We start from the raw sequence: 17500 nt of genomic DNA on the forward strand, positions 1-17500 counted from the left end.
TGCCGTTCCCTAGCCCATTGCGACCGTCCTGCAATTGGATTAAAAAAATAAATGGAGACTGAGTTGACAGAAGGACGTAGGACAGCTTCAAGCTTTTTTGCAAGCCGCCATGTCGACCATCATTCGGTCTATCTGTTACATTTTACAGTTCTCTTGATAGTTACAGCTTGTATGTCGTACCCGAGTTGAAAAGATATCTAACTTCTTTTTCAACAGCTCAAGTATTCACTCACTCACTCATACAATATATATATATATATATATATATATATATATATATATATATATATATATATATATATATATATATATATACTTAAATTGTAGCTCACGATTACAAGTAAAGAAAAAACTGTAACTTGAGTTTCAACACAAAGTAGAGCTTAAACTTACAAAAAAAAAAAAAAACCCTCAGAACTTATAAGTTATTAGTAAAAAAAAAGTTGCAAAGTCTAAAATTTCGATCTTAAATGACAAAAGAAAATGATGGTTGAAAATATGATAAAATAAGCAATAAGATAAATGAAAGTAATATAAATCAATTGTTGAAAATAATGATAACATTGGCCCATGAGTTCCAGAACGGGGAAAAATATCATACTAGTGGTAGTAAAAGCGGACTAAAACATTAAGTTAGCATTGAAACAAATAATAAAAATACTATAAACACTTATTGACCATAAAGAGTTATATGCCATTTTATTCCATAATTAAAACTAAAAATAGTTCTAAAACATCATCTGACCCAAAAATATCAATGCTGCACGTCTTTAATTTCAACTATTTCTGTTTTATTACGTTTTTTAAACATTTTCTTATTTTTATGCATATAGTATCCTCGTTTTTCCCTTTGGAACTTGCTAAGCAAATGTTAAGTTTGTTCCATTTGAATATGTCCTCAGGTCAAACAATAACTAACAACAAAGGTATGATAATTTAAATAAACCTAATTTTCACATGAGATCCTTCATCGGCAGGAATAATAATAATAATAATAATAATAATACATCAGTTATTACAAATGACGCAGGAAATCATATCAATAAATTAGTAATAGACATATCAAAGACAGATGTAATAACGCTTCTGTACGAAAAAACGTTTTCATTGCATGTGACCCCAGACATGTAGCATTCTCCACATGAGAGAGAGCGCGAGAGGTCAATGGCATCTAGACCTGCTGTTAGTTATTATGACCTTGACCTCTGACCACGGTCTTCTCAAATTTTCCCTTTCAAAGACATCAGTCGGCAAGATATTTGTGGTTGTACTAATGAATCGTAAACTCCTATGTTTTCGACCCCAATAATTTCGCTTGTATGTTAAATTACTACAACTGCAATAATAATAATAATAATAATAATAATAATAATAATAATAATAATAATAATAATTAAGAGCAAAGTTCGCTCTCGATGAACTCTTAGTCCAGCCTTGAATTTTTCTGGAGGCAGTAATCGGTTGCCAGTTTGACATTTACTTTCATCGGCAACCCTCGTTTTAAGGCGGAGATTCGGCTGAGGTCCTGTTTTATATTTCCGTTACAGCAACTAAAGTCGGCGTAAAACTAAGACGATGAGAGTTTCACGGAATGTACAAATGCGCCTGAAAAAACTTCAAATCTACAGTGAAAATTATGAATGATATGTAAAAACAAATGAATGATGCCGAGGGCGCTGAGGTGCCAATACGATTTTTTGATACCTTCACCCGTTACGTGTAGAACACCTGCCAGCCGACATCTCATACCACAGCTGTGCACTTACAGTGCGTCCTTGTAAAGGCAAGTATGCAAACATAAAATATATGGACAAAAAACGTGAGTATTGAGAAAAAAACGATAACTGGTATTTCACTGCACGACTTTCTCGGGAATGTATGAGGAAGTTAAGCTGAACTCAGCCAAAGCATTAACATTTACTTGGTTAAAGGCTTCTAGGTATGCTTCTAAGCTGACTTCTAATTGCAGTCTAGAATAGCAAGTTACTGAAACACACCTCGGCTCTTTTGCTATAAAAATGTTCAACCATGTACGGGGCTATCGCACGACCTCAGGTTGAATTCTTATAACTGGCTATCGCAAGTCCTCCGGTCGAATTCTTAAAATTGTATGTACAGTTATCGGAACGAAATTCTAATAAAAAACACTGCGTAAATTAGCGAAACAACAAAACGTAATATAAACCGACAAAACCCAGACAAGAAAAGTCTTTTAAAACACCCATAACATTGGAACGTCACCTGGCCTATTAACATATGGCGACGAAACACACTTGCGCGGAGAATACCAGACACAACTTCCCATTACAGGGCTGCCCTGTAACATCCATAGCGATGGGTCGTATCTCGTGCCCCTCGCATATAGGCTACGGCGTTTAGAATAACCCTCTACTGAAATGGCAGCTCACGCTTTCCCTTACACTCAAACCTCCATCTTTAAACGCTAACGGTTTAACACTTGAGCACTGAAAACAAAAACGTATAACACACACCATTTCTGAGTAGATACACCTTACTCCGTACACACTGACTGACTGACGGCCCTTAGGGAAGCCTCTACACTGTACCCCCGACACACGCATCCACAAGTCCTCCACACACCAAAAACTGATATACAATTCCACTTTCTCTCTCTATCTATGTGACGTCTCTCCTCACTCTACCTCCCCCTCTCCGGTCTCACTCCCACAACCACCACTCCCCCACCCCCGTTCACCAACAATCACACAAACCCCTTCCCACCGACCAACCTCACCGGCACGGCAATCTGACGCCGCACATACCCCGCCTTCCCTTCGTCTATCACAGAGCCCCCCCTCCCCCCACCAAATCCCATGCCCTCCTCGATGCCCCTCCCCTCTCCTCATCCTTTCACATACTCCTCCCACTCATCTTAAGCCTTATTTCTCAAACCATCGCCCTACTGTATCATGCTACATATTGCACTGGCAGTACTGCATTCACTAAATTATAATTATCTTTCTCTCTCTCTCTTAGACACCGGTAGTGTCTATGTTCTTAACATAAATGTAAATCAGTCTACTCGAGTAACGCTAGGCATGATGAATCTATGCAGATAACGTCATGACCTACAAAAGGAGGAACGCGGCAAAAGATTACGAACCACGACATGATCGAGAACTACGCAACAAACATGACGGAATGAACCATGTTCTCGGTTAAATGTGAGGGTGTGTCTGCGATTCTCTTCCCTCGCTAGAACTTCAGCCTATTCGCCTAAGAATGACGAGAGAGGGAAGGAGGGAGGAGGAAGAGGTTTCTGTCACGAGATATTGATTGTTGCACATCTGTGTGGAAACATCCCACGTGTAGTGTTACACAGTGCTAAAGAGACATTGCATAATACTTGGTAACTCACCCATCAAAAGAGAGAAAGAGAGGCTAGATCTACCACTTGTGCACTTCTCTAGCTGCAAGAGCAACCCACCGTCTCTTGCCTCTCCTGAACTTTTGCCACGTCTTTCGGTCCCTCTCTTTCTGACAGCCACGTTTTTTGGACCTGCTCTCTCTCTCTCTCTCTCTCTCTCTCTCTCTCTCTCTCTCTCACAAATCACTTCCTTTAACATACACTCTCTCTCTCTCTCTCTCACACACACACACAATCACTTCCTTCAACTCTCTCTCTCTCTTGGAATTACACGTGTCTTTGGACCTCTCTCTCTCTTACTGAACTAGCCATGGTCTTGGGCTTTTTCTCTTTTACTCCTCCGAAGCTAGCCACGTCTTTTTTAGCCCCTTCTCTCTCTCTCTCTCTCTTATTGGAATACAGTGACAGTCTCTCTTATTGTATTAGCCATGTCTTTGGGAGCTTTCTCTCGCGCTGAATTAGCCATGTCTCTGGCACGCGCCCTCCAACACCAACCCCCTTTCCACACACTGAGCTTAGACCCTTCGTTCCAATCTCACCTAGGCTAGAAAACCTTTCTCTACCGGTCCAAGCAAACATTCACTTTGGGTATGAGTTCATACAAACGCATTGGACATCACGATACTCTCTCTCTCTCTCTCTCTCTCTCTCTCTCTCTCTCTCTCTCTCTCTCGGAAACTATTTATTCGAACTATTCTCTGTGATAAAGATTTCCTGTCCGCCTTCAAATATCAGTACTATATCTAATATTTGTTTAAATTTCCGGTTGTTTACGCGTCAAGACCCATGCGTTGAAATACATACGAGCTGCGCATGTGCGCTATTATGCGTTAAGAGGCTAAAAATAACCTGGAGGAAATAGAAGCACGTGAATCAACTACTAGCTCTACATGTTAGCGACCGTCTAATCAACACAATGCTTTACATACTTTATAAGAGCAGTCATATTGTAATCTCAAAACCAGTATGATTTTCATCACTCACACCATAAAACTATTCAACACAACTACAGTATAATGTGGTTCTTTCTCGATGCTGCAAATATACACAATATTACAAGGAAAGGTTTCACCAATTTTAATATTGCCTCTGGAAATGAGCTCGTATTTTACGGAATAATTCTGAAATGTTATAATTAATAGAATGCTGGTTTGCGGTGAATGGTTCCTGAAAATAACGATGCACATTTCTATGGAAAATTCACACAGGCAAATAAATGAGAAAAGGGAGGAAGTGAGTAATATAAAACAACCTTTGTCACAAAACATCATTTACCTACAAACTTATAGCTCTTCCTTAAGATTATTTTTCTGACGTTCCTTATGACGGATATTAAAAGGAAATCTAAATCCCAATTTAACCGAAACTTATATGCCTAGTACAATGATAAATTACCGCAATCCCATACACTCTGAATTATCACAACCTAACTAGCAATTCCTCGCTAGTTTTCTTTCCTAAGTATATTACCGTAGTTGATCTTTCTTTGGAGACGATATATTTCATTCAGGAATCAAAGCAGCTTACTGGTTAATAAAATGAGATTGAGAAAAGTAAAAATGCATCTCTTCTTCCTATAACTTCATGTCCATCTATATTTGGGAACTACTTGCAATATGTTATGCAGGCAATTCATAGAGCTAAAGAGATAAAAATTTGTTTGAAGTTTAAAAATGATCTATCACTTTGCGTCGTTTTGGTGAACAATTCGTATCTGGCTTCGCCTCAGAGAAAAATTGGCAAATTTGACAAGTTCCGGAGGTTTATCTGGCTTATTTAAATACCGGCTTCCCCATCATCCCGCCCTGAAAGTAATCTCTCTCTCTCTCTCTCTCTCTTGTGTCTTTTATGAAGGTATTGTAAACTATTAGATTAAACACAGAAGATAAACTAATAGCCGTTTTACTTCCGAATTTGGGGGATGGTTTAAGACAGCCTTAAGTGATAACAATTGTTTGATTTTCAGTTCTAGCTACGTGAGCAGTAATTAGATCTGATGATATATAAAATATTAGGAAAAATGTTTTACCCTGATGCATTTAGTTCCTTGATGTGTCTGATTATATGAACCGTGCATGATGATAATAATAACCCATGAAAATACTTATTTATAAACAAAAGTCAATGCCTAATTTTTGCTATCATATATTAACGAATTCAAAGAAAAAAATAACAAGGTAATAGGGATAATTCAGACAGACAATGTTCAGTCTGTGAACGGTTCTCCATTGTCTGGCAGATGTTGACGAAACTTCTATATGGTGACTGTTGTCTTGCAACCAAAGCGACTTCCTACTCCACACACACTCCTGACCTCCTTGTGACCTCCCACAGCAGAAGGATTTGTGTTACCTACCAACAGATCTCAGTGAAAGGATTATTTATGCCAATCCAGTAGTCTTTCCCTGTACAATAAACTGAGCTGTACCGCAAGTTTGTAATGATAAAAGTAGATTTTTTATTTGATATTTATAGCAACTGAACTCAGCCAGGCGCAGATTCAGACAGCTACACACACACACACCTATATATATATATATATATATATATATATATATATATATATATATATATATATATATATATATATATATATATATATATATGCAAATCGCCTCACCGTGCTTAAAATTAAAATGGTCCAAATAAAAAATAAAATCCCGATAAACATTTTACAAAATTAAGAAGTGGGTCTTATACTTCCTATTTTTACACAAGGCACCTTTTGAACGTTCATCTTTAACAGAAGATGCGAGGACTAACCATTCACTTCTTTTACATTTTTCCTCTCTCTCTCTCTCTCTCTCTCTCTCTCTAGCTACAATCCACAGTAACCGATTAATACCTAGATGCATAATTTAATGCTTGGACCAACAGACATACTTTCTTTTAGAAAGCCAGCCAATATAATTCCTTTTCAGTCCCATGAGGGAACACAGGTCTACCACTCTATGTGAATCCGGGGAGCCATTGTACTGTGAGGTCGCCACACACACACACACACACACACACACACACACACACACACACACACACACACACACACAGTGCGTGTGTGGGGGGACTTAAAAATTCCCACGAATAGGGGTAAATACAAATTTTATCGAAAACTGGAACACTGAATATTTGAACGTGACCGTTTCTGCGTTCTGACCAAAGAGAACCCGCCCAAGTTAAAAAAAAAAAAAAAAAAAAAGCTACATCATTTCAAAACCCCCTTAATTAAGCTCGATCACAACCTCGGAAAAAGTCTTGTAACCTCATTAACGAACAATTAGTTCTATGGTTCAATAGGCTGAAAGATCTTTGGAGAATTTTTTAAGAATGAGAATTGATACGTATATTTTTTTATTTCAATACCCACAAGATTACGAGTGAAGGAATATTCTTACGACCGAATTCTCCGTCGTGTAACCGTCCCCTTCATTCCATATCGCAAAAGTTTCGGAATTTCTCCATAATTACGTTTCTCCGTTTCTAAACTCTTCCAACTTTTGTTTCTCTCTCTGGGCCTCTTCCTTCCAATGTCGGTATCTCGGTTTCTAAGCTCTTCCATCGTTTGCTACTCGGTTTATAACCTCTTCCCACGTTAAACAGGTGGAGCTACCGTTTCTTTCAGTGTTATACTCTCTCTCTCTCACAAATGTCTGCGTCAGCGACCCTGATAGTTTCAACTCCACCTGACCTACAATCAATCATTTATCATAAAATTTTCTAGAATTATAAAATCACTGCCAGCATGATCCCAATTTATGATTACATCCGTTAAAATCGAAGCCCTTGCCGTTCAATTGCACCAAAATCCTAAAAATGGTGTTCGACGCCTCTCCCCCAACCTACTGTACACTGTGCCTTAGTGTAGACGAGGTTGCTTGTGATTCCATCCATACATTCGGTCTCCTGTACAAGGATCCGTCTCACTCGTTCCATTTCAGCTATCATTAACCAACATGCGGACATATTTAAAAATTTGGACTAGTTCTCTCTCTCTCTCTCTCTCTCTCTCTCTCTCTCTCTTTCCATTCATATCTATTTACAAACATTAGAGGCATACTATCAAGAACGCACAATCTTGCATAAGACTCTATAACTAAGAGGGTTTAGTAAAGAAATAAAAATAATAATCCTTGCTTTAACTGAGAGGCACTTACATTAAATAGGAAAAGAAGTTAGATTTTATAAAGATGGTTATTTATAACGTAAAATCATGTCGATCGTCAAAAGAGAAGTGTTATATTTTACCCAAAGTGCACACACACACACACACACACACACACACACACACACACACACACACACACACACACAGAGAGAGAGAGAGAGAGAGAGAACAATGGCAGAAAATGTGCTCATTTCGAATATTTCATGCAAAAGAATGATATCTACCCATCTTATCGGCACAATGTCCCCTGTCCTATTGCAGCACGACTAACCTTATCGTGGTCCAACATTGGCGCAATCCTTCAAAAACATCATTCAGGATAACATGCTATTAATCATTCATTCCCTGAGCTCGCCTGACCCTGATATAATAATGCTGTGAGACTTAAATTTCCTACAACAACAACAAACGAAGAAACAGTTAATTTACAAAACCAAACTGTCAAAGACTTACATCGACATATTATGTGTCACATACACAACAGTCTGCAAAAATAGTTTTGTACTAACGCTACGTAATCAGAAGTAACTAAATTTCCGTTTCAAAGCCACCCAAACGATGCGCCATTATCTTTCATAGCTTAGAAAAAAAAAGGCGAAAGATTTATGCGTTTTGAAGGGAAGCCAGTTCATAGCTTAGAACCCCCACAAGGCAAACCGGATCGAAATCTAGCGATTTCTGTCGTCAGGAAATGGGGATGAATAACTTCCAAGACTACACACACACACACACACACACACACACACACACACACACAACACAATATTTAAAAGAATAATTTGAAAAATTTATAAAGCTTTGGACAAATTCTTTCCCAAGTAGGCTACATACCCGTACCCCCATCACACACGCACACACACACACACACACACACACACACACACACACACACACACACACACACACACACACCGAGCAGAAAGAACTTGTTATTTCGGAAAACAAAATCAAACAGCAGCACAGTTCAACTCAAACTGTGTCCTAAGAATAGCCGCCGAGATCCTGCAAATAGAGCAAAGACTCGACTTAGCCAAAAATCATACTTTTAAGCATGTACAAAACATCATGAAGTGAAAGTAGGTATTCGTCCCTTCAAAGCAAATGGCTTATTTATCACATCCAAGAAACAAATATGTCAATGCAAATACTCATCTGTATGCTTAACTCCCGATACCAGTTATTAGATGGTCTCGCTTGAGCGACACCGACTTCCGGATACTGCAAAATATTAGTCTCATAGGAGAAATGTTAAAAAACGAAATGGACGATTTGAGAATTAAATCGGCGAAGTACTTGACCCCTTTCTCCTGGACGTTAATGGGAATAAGCAAATTCGAACTTAAAAAAAAATAATCTCTTACGACGAAAAACTTTTAAATATAATGACTGCAGTTCTTTACGCATACCATTTCACGCCGAGCAACAAACTCCAGCAGTAAAGCCATCTTCCGAAATCACGCCAACCTGAAGCTTTAATATCCCACCTTCCAAAAATTGTTGAGAAAATCATATGAAAAGCAGCTGTAAAACAAACCATTTATAAAAATCTCCTGCACATTCGCTAACTTGGGTCTAAACAGGGCAGATATACGTTGTCTCAGCTAATCAACCAAACAGATGAAAATCAGAATCCTAGAATCAAGCGGCACTATTTACCTGGACTTTTAAATGTCAATTCATTCGATAGAGTCAATCACTTTATATTATTCACTCAAGTGACAGGTGGGCCTGTGAGGTAAGCCTGGCTACAAAATATCCTCTCAAACTGATCGCTCCGAATATCAGGTAATGTACCAGTACACAAAGCAGCTCAAGCCACATCCGGTGTTTACCGCTCAATGTTCTTCTCAGCGTCATCAAACTCTCGAGAAAGCTGCGAACAGATTCCAAATGAGCTTCTTAATGTTATTATTATTATTATTATTATTATTATTATTATTATTATTATTATTATTATTCAGAAGATGACCCTATCCATATGGAACAAGCCCACAGGGCCACCGACTTGAAATTCAAGCTTCCAAGGAATATGGTTTTCAATTGAAAGAAGTTGCAGGAGATATGAAATACAGAAAGAAGGGATCGGGTATTTAAAAGGGAGAAATTAACAAATTAATAAATAAATAGATAAAAATGTCAGTAATGATATACCAATGGTGTGGGGGGAACCTATTTCACAACATGAAACCTAATCCACAAAAGTATTCACAATGTTAATGATGATATTTACACTTAAATGCTACAAAACGAGGCACAACATAGGATCGAAGGCCGTAGGTCAACAGGAAGGGGTTTGTTGGTAAAGATGGGATGACAAACGTCAGCGACATCCTCAAAGGTAAGCCAACAAAAAGATTCAGCTATAGCCGCAGAAAACCAAGGCCCTCTTCATTTACAAACAAATATGAACAAACACACACACACACACACACACACGCACACTTTGGTAAGAAATTACGGAATTTCGATCACTGTCTTGACCAAGTCCTGAAACCTCTCTTCTTTAGGTCCTGATCTTGACCCAGACGGAAACGACATTACGATAAGGCTTTCGGGAGGGGCACGGGAACTTGATCTCTGACGACCTAACCCCGTCAAAATTCATACGAACAGAATCACAGCCAACTGTCGCAAACAATCGGCATGGATGCTGAGAAAGCTTATAAAAACAGGGATTATGATAATCAGATCAATTACAGGCTATTCCCCATTAGTTTGGTCTCCTCGTCCTTGCAACTATAGCCCTGCTTAGCGTGCTAGATCGACAGCGCTGAAAATAAGTAGCACGAAACAACACAAAATACAATAAATCTATAAAACAAAGGATTGTTTGGTCCTAAATTTACTGGCACATCCAAGTAACCCAGAAACGTTTGGTTTCCAATTTCGCTGCAATCTTGTGGCAGGTGTTGGATGTCTCTTAGCAAAATCCAGCCAAAATTGCTTGTCTTGACTCGTTCGCACTCAAGGCCTCCAACCTTCAGAATTCTTCCTCGTTGCATTTCAAAAACACTAATCAACCAAAGCACCGATTTACAAAACAAAGAGTTTGACAACTTCCTGGCCATCATAAAGGGCGAGCCAGGATGCAATGTCACCGCCCATTTCAAGGACCTCAATACAGGCCTTTGTTTTTTTTTTTTTTTGCCAGGTCGTGCAGCTCGTATACAATTTCAAAGTCTGATCAAACATCATTGCTTTCAGTAACTATTACTTATAATGACCAAATCCACATGGGGGATGGCCTAAGATTCATTAGCAAATATTTCAATTCTCTTTTTTTTTTTTTTTGAGATTCCAAGCCAACCACTCACACACACTATATATATATATATATATATATATATATATATATATATATATATATATATATATATATATATATATATATATATATATATATATACTTACTGAGTACCTACCAAAAACCTACCTCTCCCACATTAATGAACGTGGCACACACTACGCAAAATCCGGAATCAATCAGCGCACCATCAACACCCCACGCCCGAAAAATTCCTCTCACCCAATTTCCCACTCGAGCAGTCAGTCTCCTTCCGCTAAAGAGGCGAAGAGCGGCCGAACACGAGCATTACGCTCCCTGTCATTAACTCGAAATGATTAAAAGCTCAAGGCAAGCGCTTCATTAAGAGCAAACGTCGTTTGGCGAATCTAAAAGGCATTTGCAAGAACAGATGGTTGTTGCATGCGGCAAATGAGCGAGCCGAGGAACTTTATGGATCTAAGCCCTCAGTCTGATAGACCGAACCACCTACTCCGGTCGCCATCCGGACTTTTGTGATACTCGCTCATTTCTTATCTATGAATGCATCTGCTTAGCATTCTTAATCTCTCTACTTCGTGAGCGTGACTGTTTTCATGGTGTTCCACTAGACCAAGCGAAAGAAACTTCTGAGCATTAGAGAGAGAGAGAGAGAGAGAGAGAGAGAGAGAGAGAGAGAGAGAGAGAGAGAGAGAGAGAGAATAAAAACACAGAATTCATGAATATGCAAGATGGAAACAATAAATTCAAGACTGGGTTTCTTCTCTCTGTAGACCATAATATTACGATGCCAATCTATAAATCTAAAATTTTACCTCTCTCTCTCTCCATTAATCAACCACCAACAACTACGGAGAATACGCAATTAGTCAAGAGTTCCATAAAAAATCTAAATGATACGCTCCTCCATCCCCGCCTTCTTCCGTTTCAAATAGTTCAGGAGCACTGCGGTTTCTATCATTCATTCTTAATTATTTAATCATACAGTAGGAGCTCTAGTATTAGAAATGTCATTAGAGGAATCTAATATGCATTTGCAATGGCTGTTGCACGCGGCAAATGTGAGACTCAAAGATCTGACGAGTATAAACGCTTCCCTTTGATAGACCGAGCACCTTGGTATGGAACTGATACTTAAAATGGAAAGGATATAATAACATAACATATGAGAGAGAGAGAGAGAGAGAGAGAGAGAGAGAGAGAGAGAGAGAGAGAGAGAGAGAGAGAGAATTACGGATATAGACTAGAAACAATTCTTCTTAACATGAGCTGGAAACATGCTTAGGATGCCAGTTTCACTTCATCTGATTATCCGCCAACTCTACAAGTGCTGTTATTCTTACTTATTATACAGATGATTATAGTACTTCATTAATGGTTCCGCCGAACCTCCCGTTTTGATGGGGTTCATTTTGACACATTATTAAACACACGTCAGTTGTTTCTCTCTCTCTCTCTCTCTACTCCACCTGCGTCCCATACCAGTCAGCCAGCAACTATAGGTACTAGTTCCGTCCTCGTCCGGTTCAAGAATCAAGCCCTGTTTATTCAGTTTGCAAGATGAACCAGCTATTGCTGTGCTACTAAAGAAAAGAGAGAGAGAGAGAGAAGAGAGAGAGAGAGAGAGTCAAAGAGTAAGGAGGAAGGGGTAAGCCCAGACCTATCTACTCTTTTCAACTGACCACTAAATGATTTCCTTCAGCCAACACTTGAGGAAGCCGTTGCCCAGAGTCAAGCCAAACTCATAACACAAAGCACACACACACAAAAAAAAATAAATAAATTAAAACATCATGTAATACAAAGTACGACATTGTGCCTAACATGAAAGTTCGATAAGATAAAACCGCTCATACCAGGAGGGAATGGCTCGGGGTTGGGGGGGGGGGGGAGTGGCTCTAAAAGTAGAGGGGATGGTAGCCTATAGGGGTAGGAGGGGAAGGGACAGCCTAACCCCATCCTTCCATCCTCGTCCTTCCCTTGTCATTTACGCCTATTTTCTCCCCCTATTCCTTGGCGATAAAGAATTGGAAGTTTCCTCGCCGAAGTTGGTCCCTGATGGCCAAGGTGGGAGGGGGATGTAAGGAGGAGGAGGAGGAGGAACTTATTCACTTCATTAATTTGTGGCGGGAAAAGTTCTTGAGGAATTGGAACAAGGTAGCAGAGAGAGAGAGAGAGAGAGAGAGAGAGAGAGAGAGAGAGATCGCCAATAAGTGTAGGCCATAAAATTTTCATAATTTCGACTTTTTATACAAAAAAATATATCTTTTCTGGAGCTTTCCTCCGTGGTGGATATTCTATATGATGCTCCAACACTTCCTCAAACATTAACAATATCCGTAACAGAAGAAACAAATCTAATTCACTAAAATCACTTCTACTACTATATAACAGTAGTTGTAGTGCAGCTATTCCACTTATTTAAGGATCTAACTCAGCGGTATGGTTAAACATAACCATTTTATTATCTAATAATATTAGTAATAAAAATATCCTGTTTTCAGATATCTTCCTTTAGGATAAGAAATTTTTTCTTAGCATTTAATATTTGTTTAAAAGACAAACTACTGCATTATACTTAAACATTAAATAGGTACCGGTCTAGTTAAATAATAATAATAACAAAAAATTGAATAGACCTTCAATATAATGTGGTACCTACGCGATGAAAACTCTACGGTATTTATTTGCCAGTTTTGATCTACCTAAAAAGAGAGAGAGAGAGAGAAAAAAAATAAGTCTTTCAAGCACTAAGATCGCTTGGGTGGGGCGAGTAAGGAATTCGTGCCTTGCCAAACGTCTCACTGTTATGTTCAAAACTTTTAACTTGTCAGAGCCAGCTCAAGTTTAATTTGTTAAAAATATATTTATTCATTTCAAGTCAATATCGAAAACGTCATTGACTTCACATATTTTCAGTACAAACCTAATTTATTTTCATAAAAACAAAGAGATATGGCATAATTACTGGCCGCCGCTGCCAAACCTCAGTTTCGCTGACACGTGCTCAGGAGAGCATTTTAACAGGCATATCGCTGGCGGAATCTACAACAACAAACAACAACAACAACAACAGTGGACACCTGAAGAAGCCAGTGTCACTGGACAGTGTGGAAGTCAAAGCGGAACCCGATCTCTTCACAAACCAACATCTTCCCTCTCAGGCCAAGGAAACTGTTTATAAGGTATAAAAATACTTACTTTCGAGCAACAACAAGGGGCCCTGTAACTAGTGTTAAATTATTTTTTTCTCATCAATGATGAATGGTTTATTTAACCTACAAAGGCACTGAACAAATACAATCACGGAGTATGGACAATAATCAAATGGCCTGAAAGACTATTCCTGCCGAACCACCCATGCAAATTTTAAGTGTCAATGCATTAAATACACTATGATTTCATAAAAAAAACTACAATTACTATTTCCAAAGAAGCACAACAAAGAAAGAAAAACCAGTAAGAACAACCAAAATATAATCAAAGCTGTGTCTTTAGAAAACAAAGTACAGCCAATGACAGATCTCAGGTAAAGCCATAAAACAAGGGATTAACCTTGAGGGTGAGATTTCAAAGGATAAATAGATCTGGCAGCGCTGTATTCTCTTCCTCCACCTTCCACCACAGATACAACTCAAGCATCCGACTTCAAAAAAGAACACTATTATGACCTTGGGCTATTTAGAGCCTACAGATAATAAAAAAATAATAAAACGGGTATACTCCCCATAACTGTAAGTAAATTGAAAACTCGACGATCAGACGAGGGCGAGGTTTATGTATATGAATATGTATCTCACCGCCATCACCATTAAATAGCACGATACGGGGGAGCAACAAAGGCGAGTAAGGAATCCGTCGTTCTTTGTCCTCTTTCCCCCTTCCAATTTTGAGCGACGAATATTGCATGCATAAAGTATCGAGGCGGTCTTTTACATAAAATATTTATGATAAGGCCCCATAAATATATACTGCGGCGATGAGAGAAAAATGTCAGTATTTTTCGGTATATCTTGAGGTGATTCTGAAACGTAAAATGTGGTTCATTTCTTCGAGAATTTCGAATGGGCAGAAATATTACTTATATTACGTTGGTTTATTTCCGATAAGGATATGGAGAGAAAAGCATTTTTGTTTTGGCTTATGTGGCATAAAGCATGTATTGCAAAAAGTATTCTAATAATACTTTATTTTCTACACAGTATGGAGTGCCATAAAATTCTTTCCATGCTGTTCATTATAAAAGTAAGGAGCGAAAGAATTCATTTTATATCAATATAGTCTAATTATCATCAATCAAGTATGGCGTGCACGGAGGACTATAGTACTTGGATTTATTCACGATAAAAGTAGGTAAAATAAATAATATTCAAGTCAATATAATTAATTTACATCAAGTAAACATTTCAAATAACATTTTTAAGTTTAGGGCTTATTTGTTATATTATGTAGTGCAAAAAAGGACTAATTTAAGACCGAGTATTAATATTAGAAGAACCGAGAGGTAAAAAGACAATTCAGCACAACGTAGGAAATAGAATTAAGTTATGTAAAAAATATCTTTAATATATATCGTTCATTCATGTATGAGTGCAAATAACATGGATGCTCATAAAACTTAATCAATAAAATATATAATGTACCAATAACCATATTTCTTAGATTTAAAAAAAATTTAAGGCATACATATAGTACTACTATTTGTGGCAAGTGTTTATGGCTAATTATGGCTGAAAGTTACAAAAACTACTTCCAAGTTCAGTAAATAAGGACCATTTGAAAAAAAGTGAGGGCTGCAAAGCAATAAACTTCCAAGCTTAGGAATTCTCTTTCAACTTCTGTTCTCCAGGATCTATCGAGGCTTCATCATTCAAATCCTCATCTTCCTAATATTCTCACAGGGTTTGGGCTGTTTAAGATGCATCAGGCTGTCAGCTCCATCGGCCTCTGCATACAACCTATACTCCGATCCAATGATTTCCTTATATTTTTTTTCTGCGTATAGCAACAACAGTCTGTAGCCCGGAAAATGACATGTTTTTACCCCTGGCCAAAGCAGATGACCATGGAAAAACTCACATACATTAACATGCACTTATGATTAACTAATTTTTGTCAGTTCAGACACTATCCTTTCTTCTATAATTTCAGTCTGCAACAGTGACAGGCTGAAATTAAACCAATTCCGACATGGCTTTAAAAGAATTATTCCCTGGGCAGGCGATAAGCCTTTGTTGAAACCAAGCAAATAATTCAAGAGACACATGAGGACAAGAACTACTAAAAACTGTGCGTTCTCAAGATATATCACCCCGCTTTGCCAGAGAGAGAGAGAGAGAGAGAGAGAGAGAGAGAGAGAGAGAGAGAGAGAGAGAGAGAGAGAGAGAGAGAGAGAATGAATCTGTGAAGCACTATAACTCTTTACAGGTTCATACTCAATCGAAAGAGTATGGTATAAAACAGAGGGTATCACCAGTTAACGTGGAGCATGAACGATCCTCATCAAAGGGAATAACTAACTGAGAGCATATTATGTAAAACAGCATTTAAAGGAGCATTTCGTCATGATCATACTCTCGCTTATAAGGTAGTAAAAACTACACCGTATTCAGTAGCAATAATAATAACACTACTTGTGGGAGGAGAAAGTAGAGGGAAAAACCAAACCGGGCAAACAACGAGAGGCCTTACATCATAGAGTTCCCCTCCGACCTGCTCTCCAATACCTCACTCATACTGCTCCTCTTTCCCCTCGCAGGCTGGCAACCATTTAAAAAAGAGGGAGAGGGGAATTGTGTCAGTGGGCCTCTTGTATCGTACGTCCGCCAACTCAGCCAGCCCTCAACACTACTTTAAAGACTCAACTCCGCGTTGCGCTCTTCCACCTTCGTACGACAACACATGTATTGACTTTCCTAAATGCTCTCTCTCTCTCTCTCTCTCTCTCTCTCTCTCTCTCTCTCTCTCTCTCTCTCTCTCTCTCTAAATGCGATTCTGATGAGTATTCATTTATCTGCGGCTAAGATAAAAAGAAAAATCGCTGAGCAAATAGACGTGTGATTTCATCTGGGTACCAGATGTTCAGGTTTAACAATTTTCAAAAGACGAACAAAGCGCAAAAGACTGTTCTGACTCGCATTCCCTGGAACCAGCCCGTTTAATTTGTAGCTTTAATGGCAGCTATTAGGAATATGACTCGATTTGAAATAATACTGTCCGAGTCTCCATACAACTCTATTGAGAAGGACTTTGACGGGAAAATGGTACAATTCACGCGAGTAGGAACAAACAAGGGGGGAATAGTACTATAGTCCCACGTATTGTTTCAGATCAAGTTGGCCTTATACCAGCATGTACTCTTGATTTTGTAGCTGCCTGTACCTGATCCACGAGAATAGGAATACGCAAACGAGTAAATGGTACTATTATTTGCTTACTTGTTTGCTTTACCCTCGCCCAATATCCAGAAGACGCTCTGTAGGAACGCATCGCGGATGAAACACTCATAGGCCTATTAGTATATTTCATATCATAAAATATGTTTTCACTGGTGTGGCAGTCATTAAATTGGAGAGCTTTTAGTCTTCTTAAATATGCAGGTATTTCCCTGGGACATACAATAGTTATGAAAAAAACATTTTAATAGTAAGCTAAATTGAATGAGCAA

The 17500-nt window shown here is 38.5% G+C and overlaps 1 protein-coding gene across 8 annotated transcripts in view; it reads right to left on the reverse strand.

Moving 5' to 3' along the window:
* The window catches only part of orb2, an 88072-nt gene that overhangs the window by 46653 nt on the left and 23919 nt on the right, over positions 1-17500 (reverse strand). For 2 of the 8 annotated variants that reach the window (XM_067082061.1, XM_067082056.1), the window contains exons 1-2: positions 2493-2677; positions 1-28 (exon numbers count right to left, since the gene is read on the reverse strand). The exon at positions 1-28 is cut by the window's left edge and continues 81 nt beyond it. In XM_067082061.1, the coding sequence (XP_066938162.1) occupies positions 1-28; positions 2493-2582 (118 nt within the window). In that variant the 5' untranslated portion in view covers positions 2583-2677. Of the gene's footprint in view, positions 29-2492; positions 2720-17500 lie in introns of those variants that run through there. The other 6 variants (XM_067082062.1, XM_067082058.1, XM_067082064.1 and 3 more) reach the window with 4 other exon arrangements.

This window comes from Macrobrachium rosenbergii, chromosome 37 (assembly GCF_040412425.1).
Source record: "Macrobrachium rosenbergii isolate ZJJX-2024 chromosome 37, ASM4041242v1, whole genome shotgun sequence".
Taxonomy (NCBI): Eukaryota; Metazoa; Arthropoda; class Malacostraca; order Decapoda; family Palaemonidae; genus Macrobrachium; species Macrobrachium rosenbergii.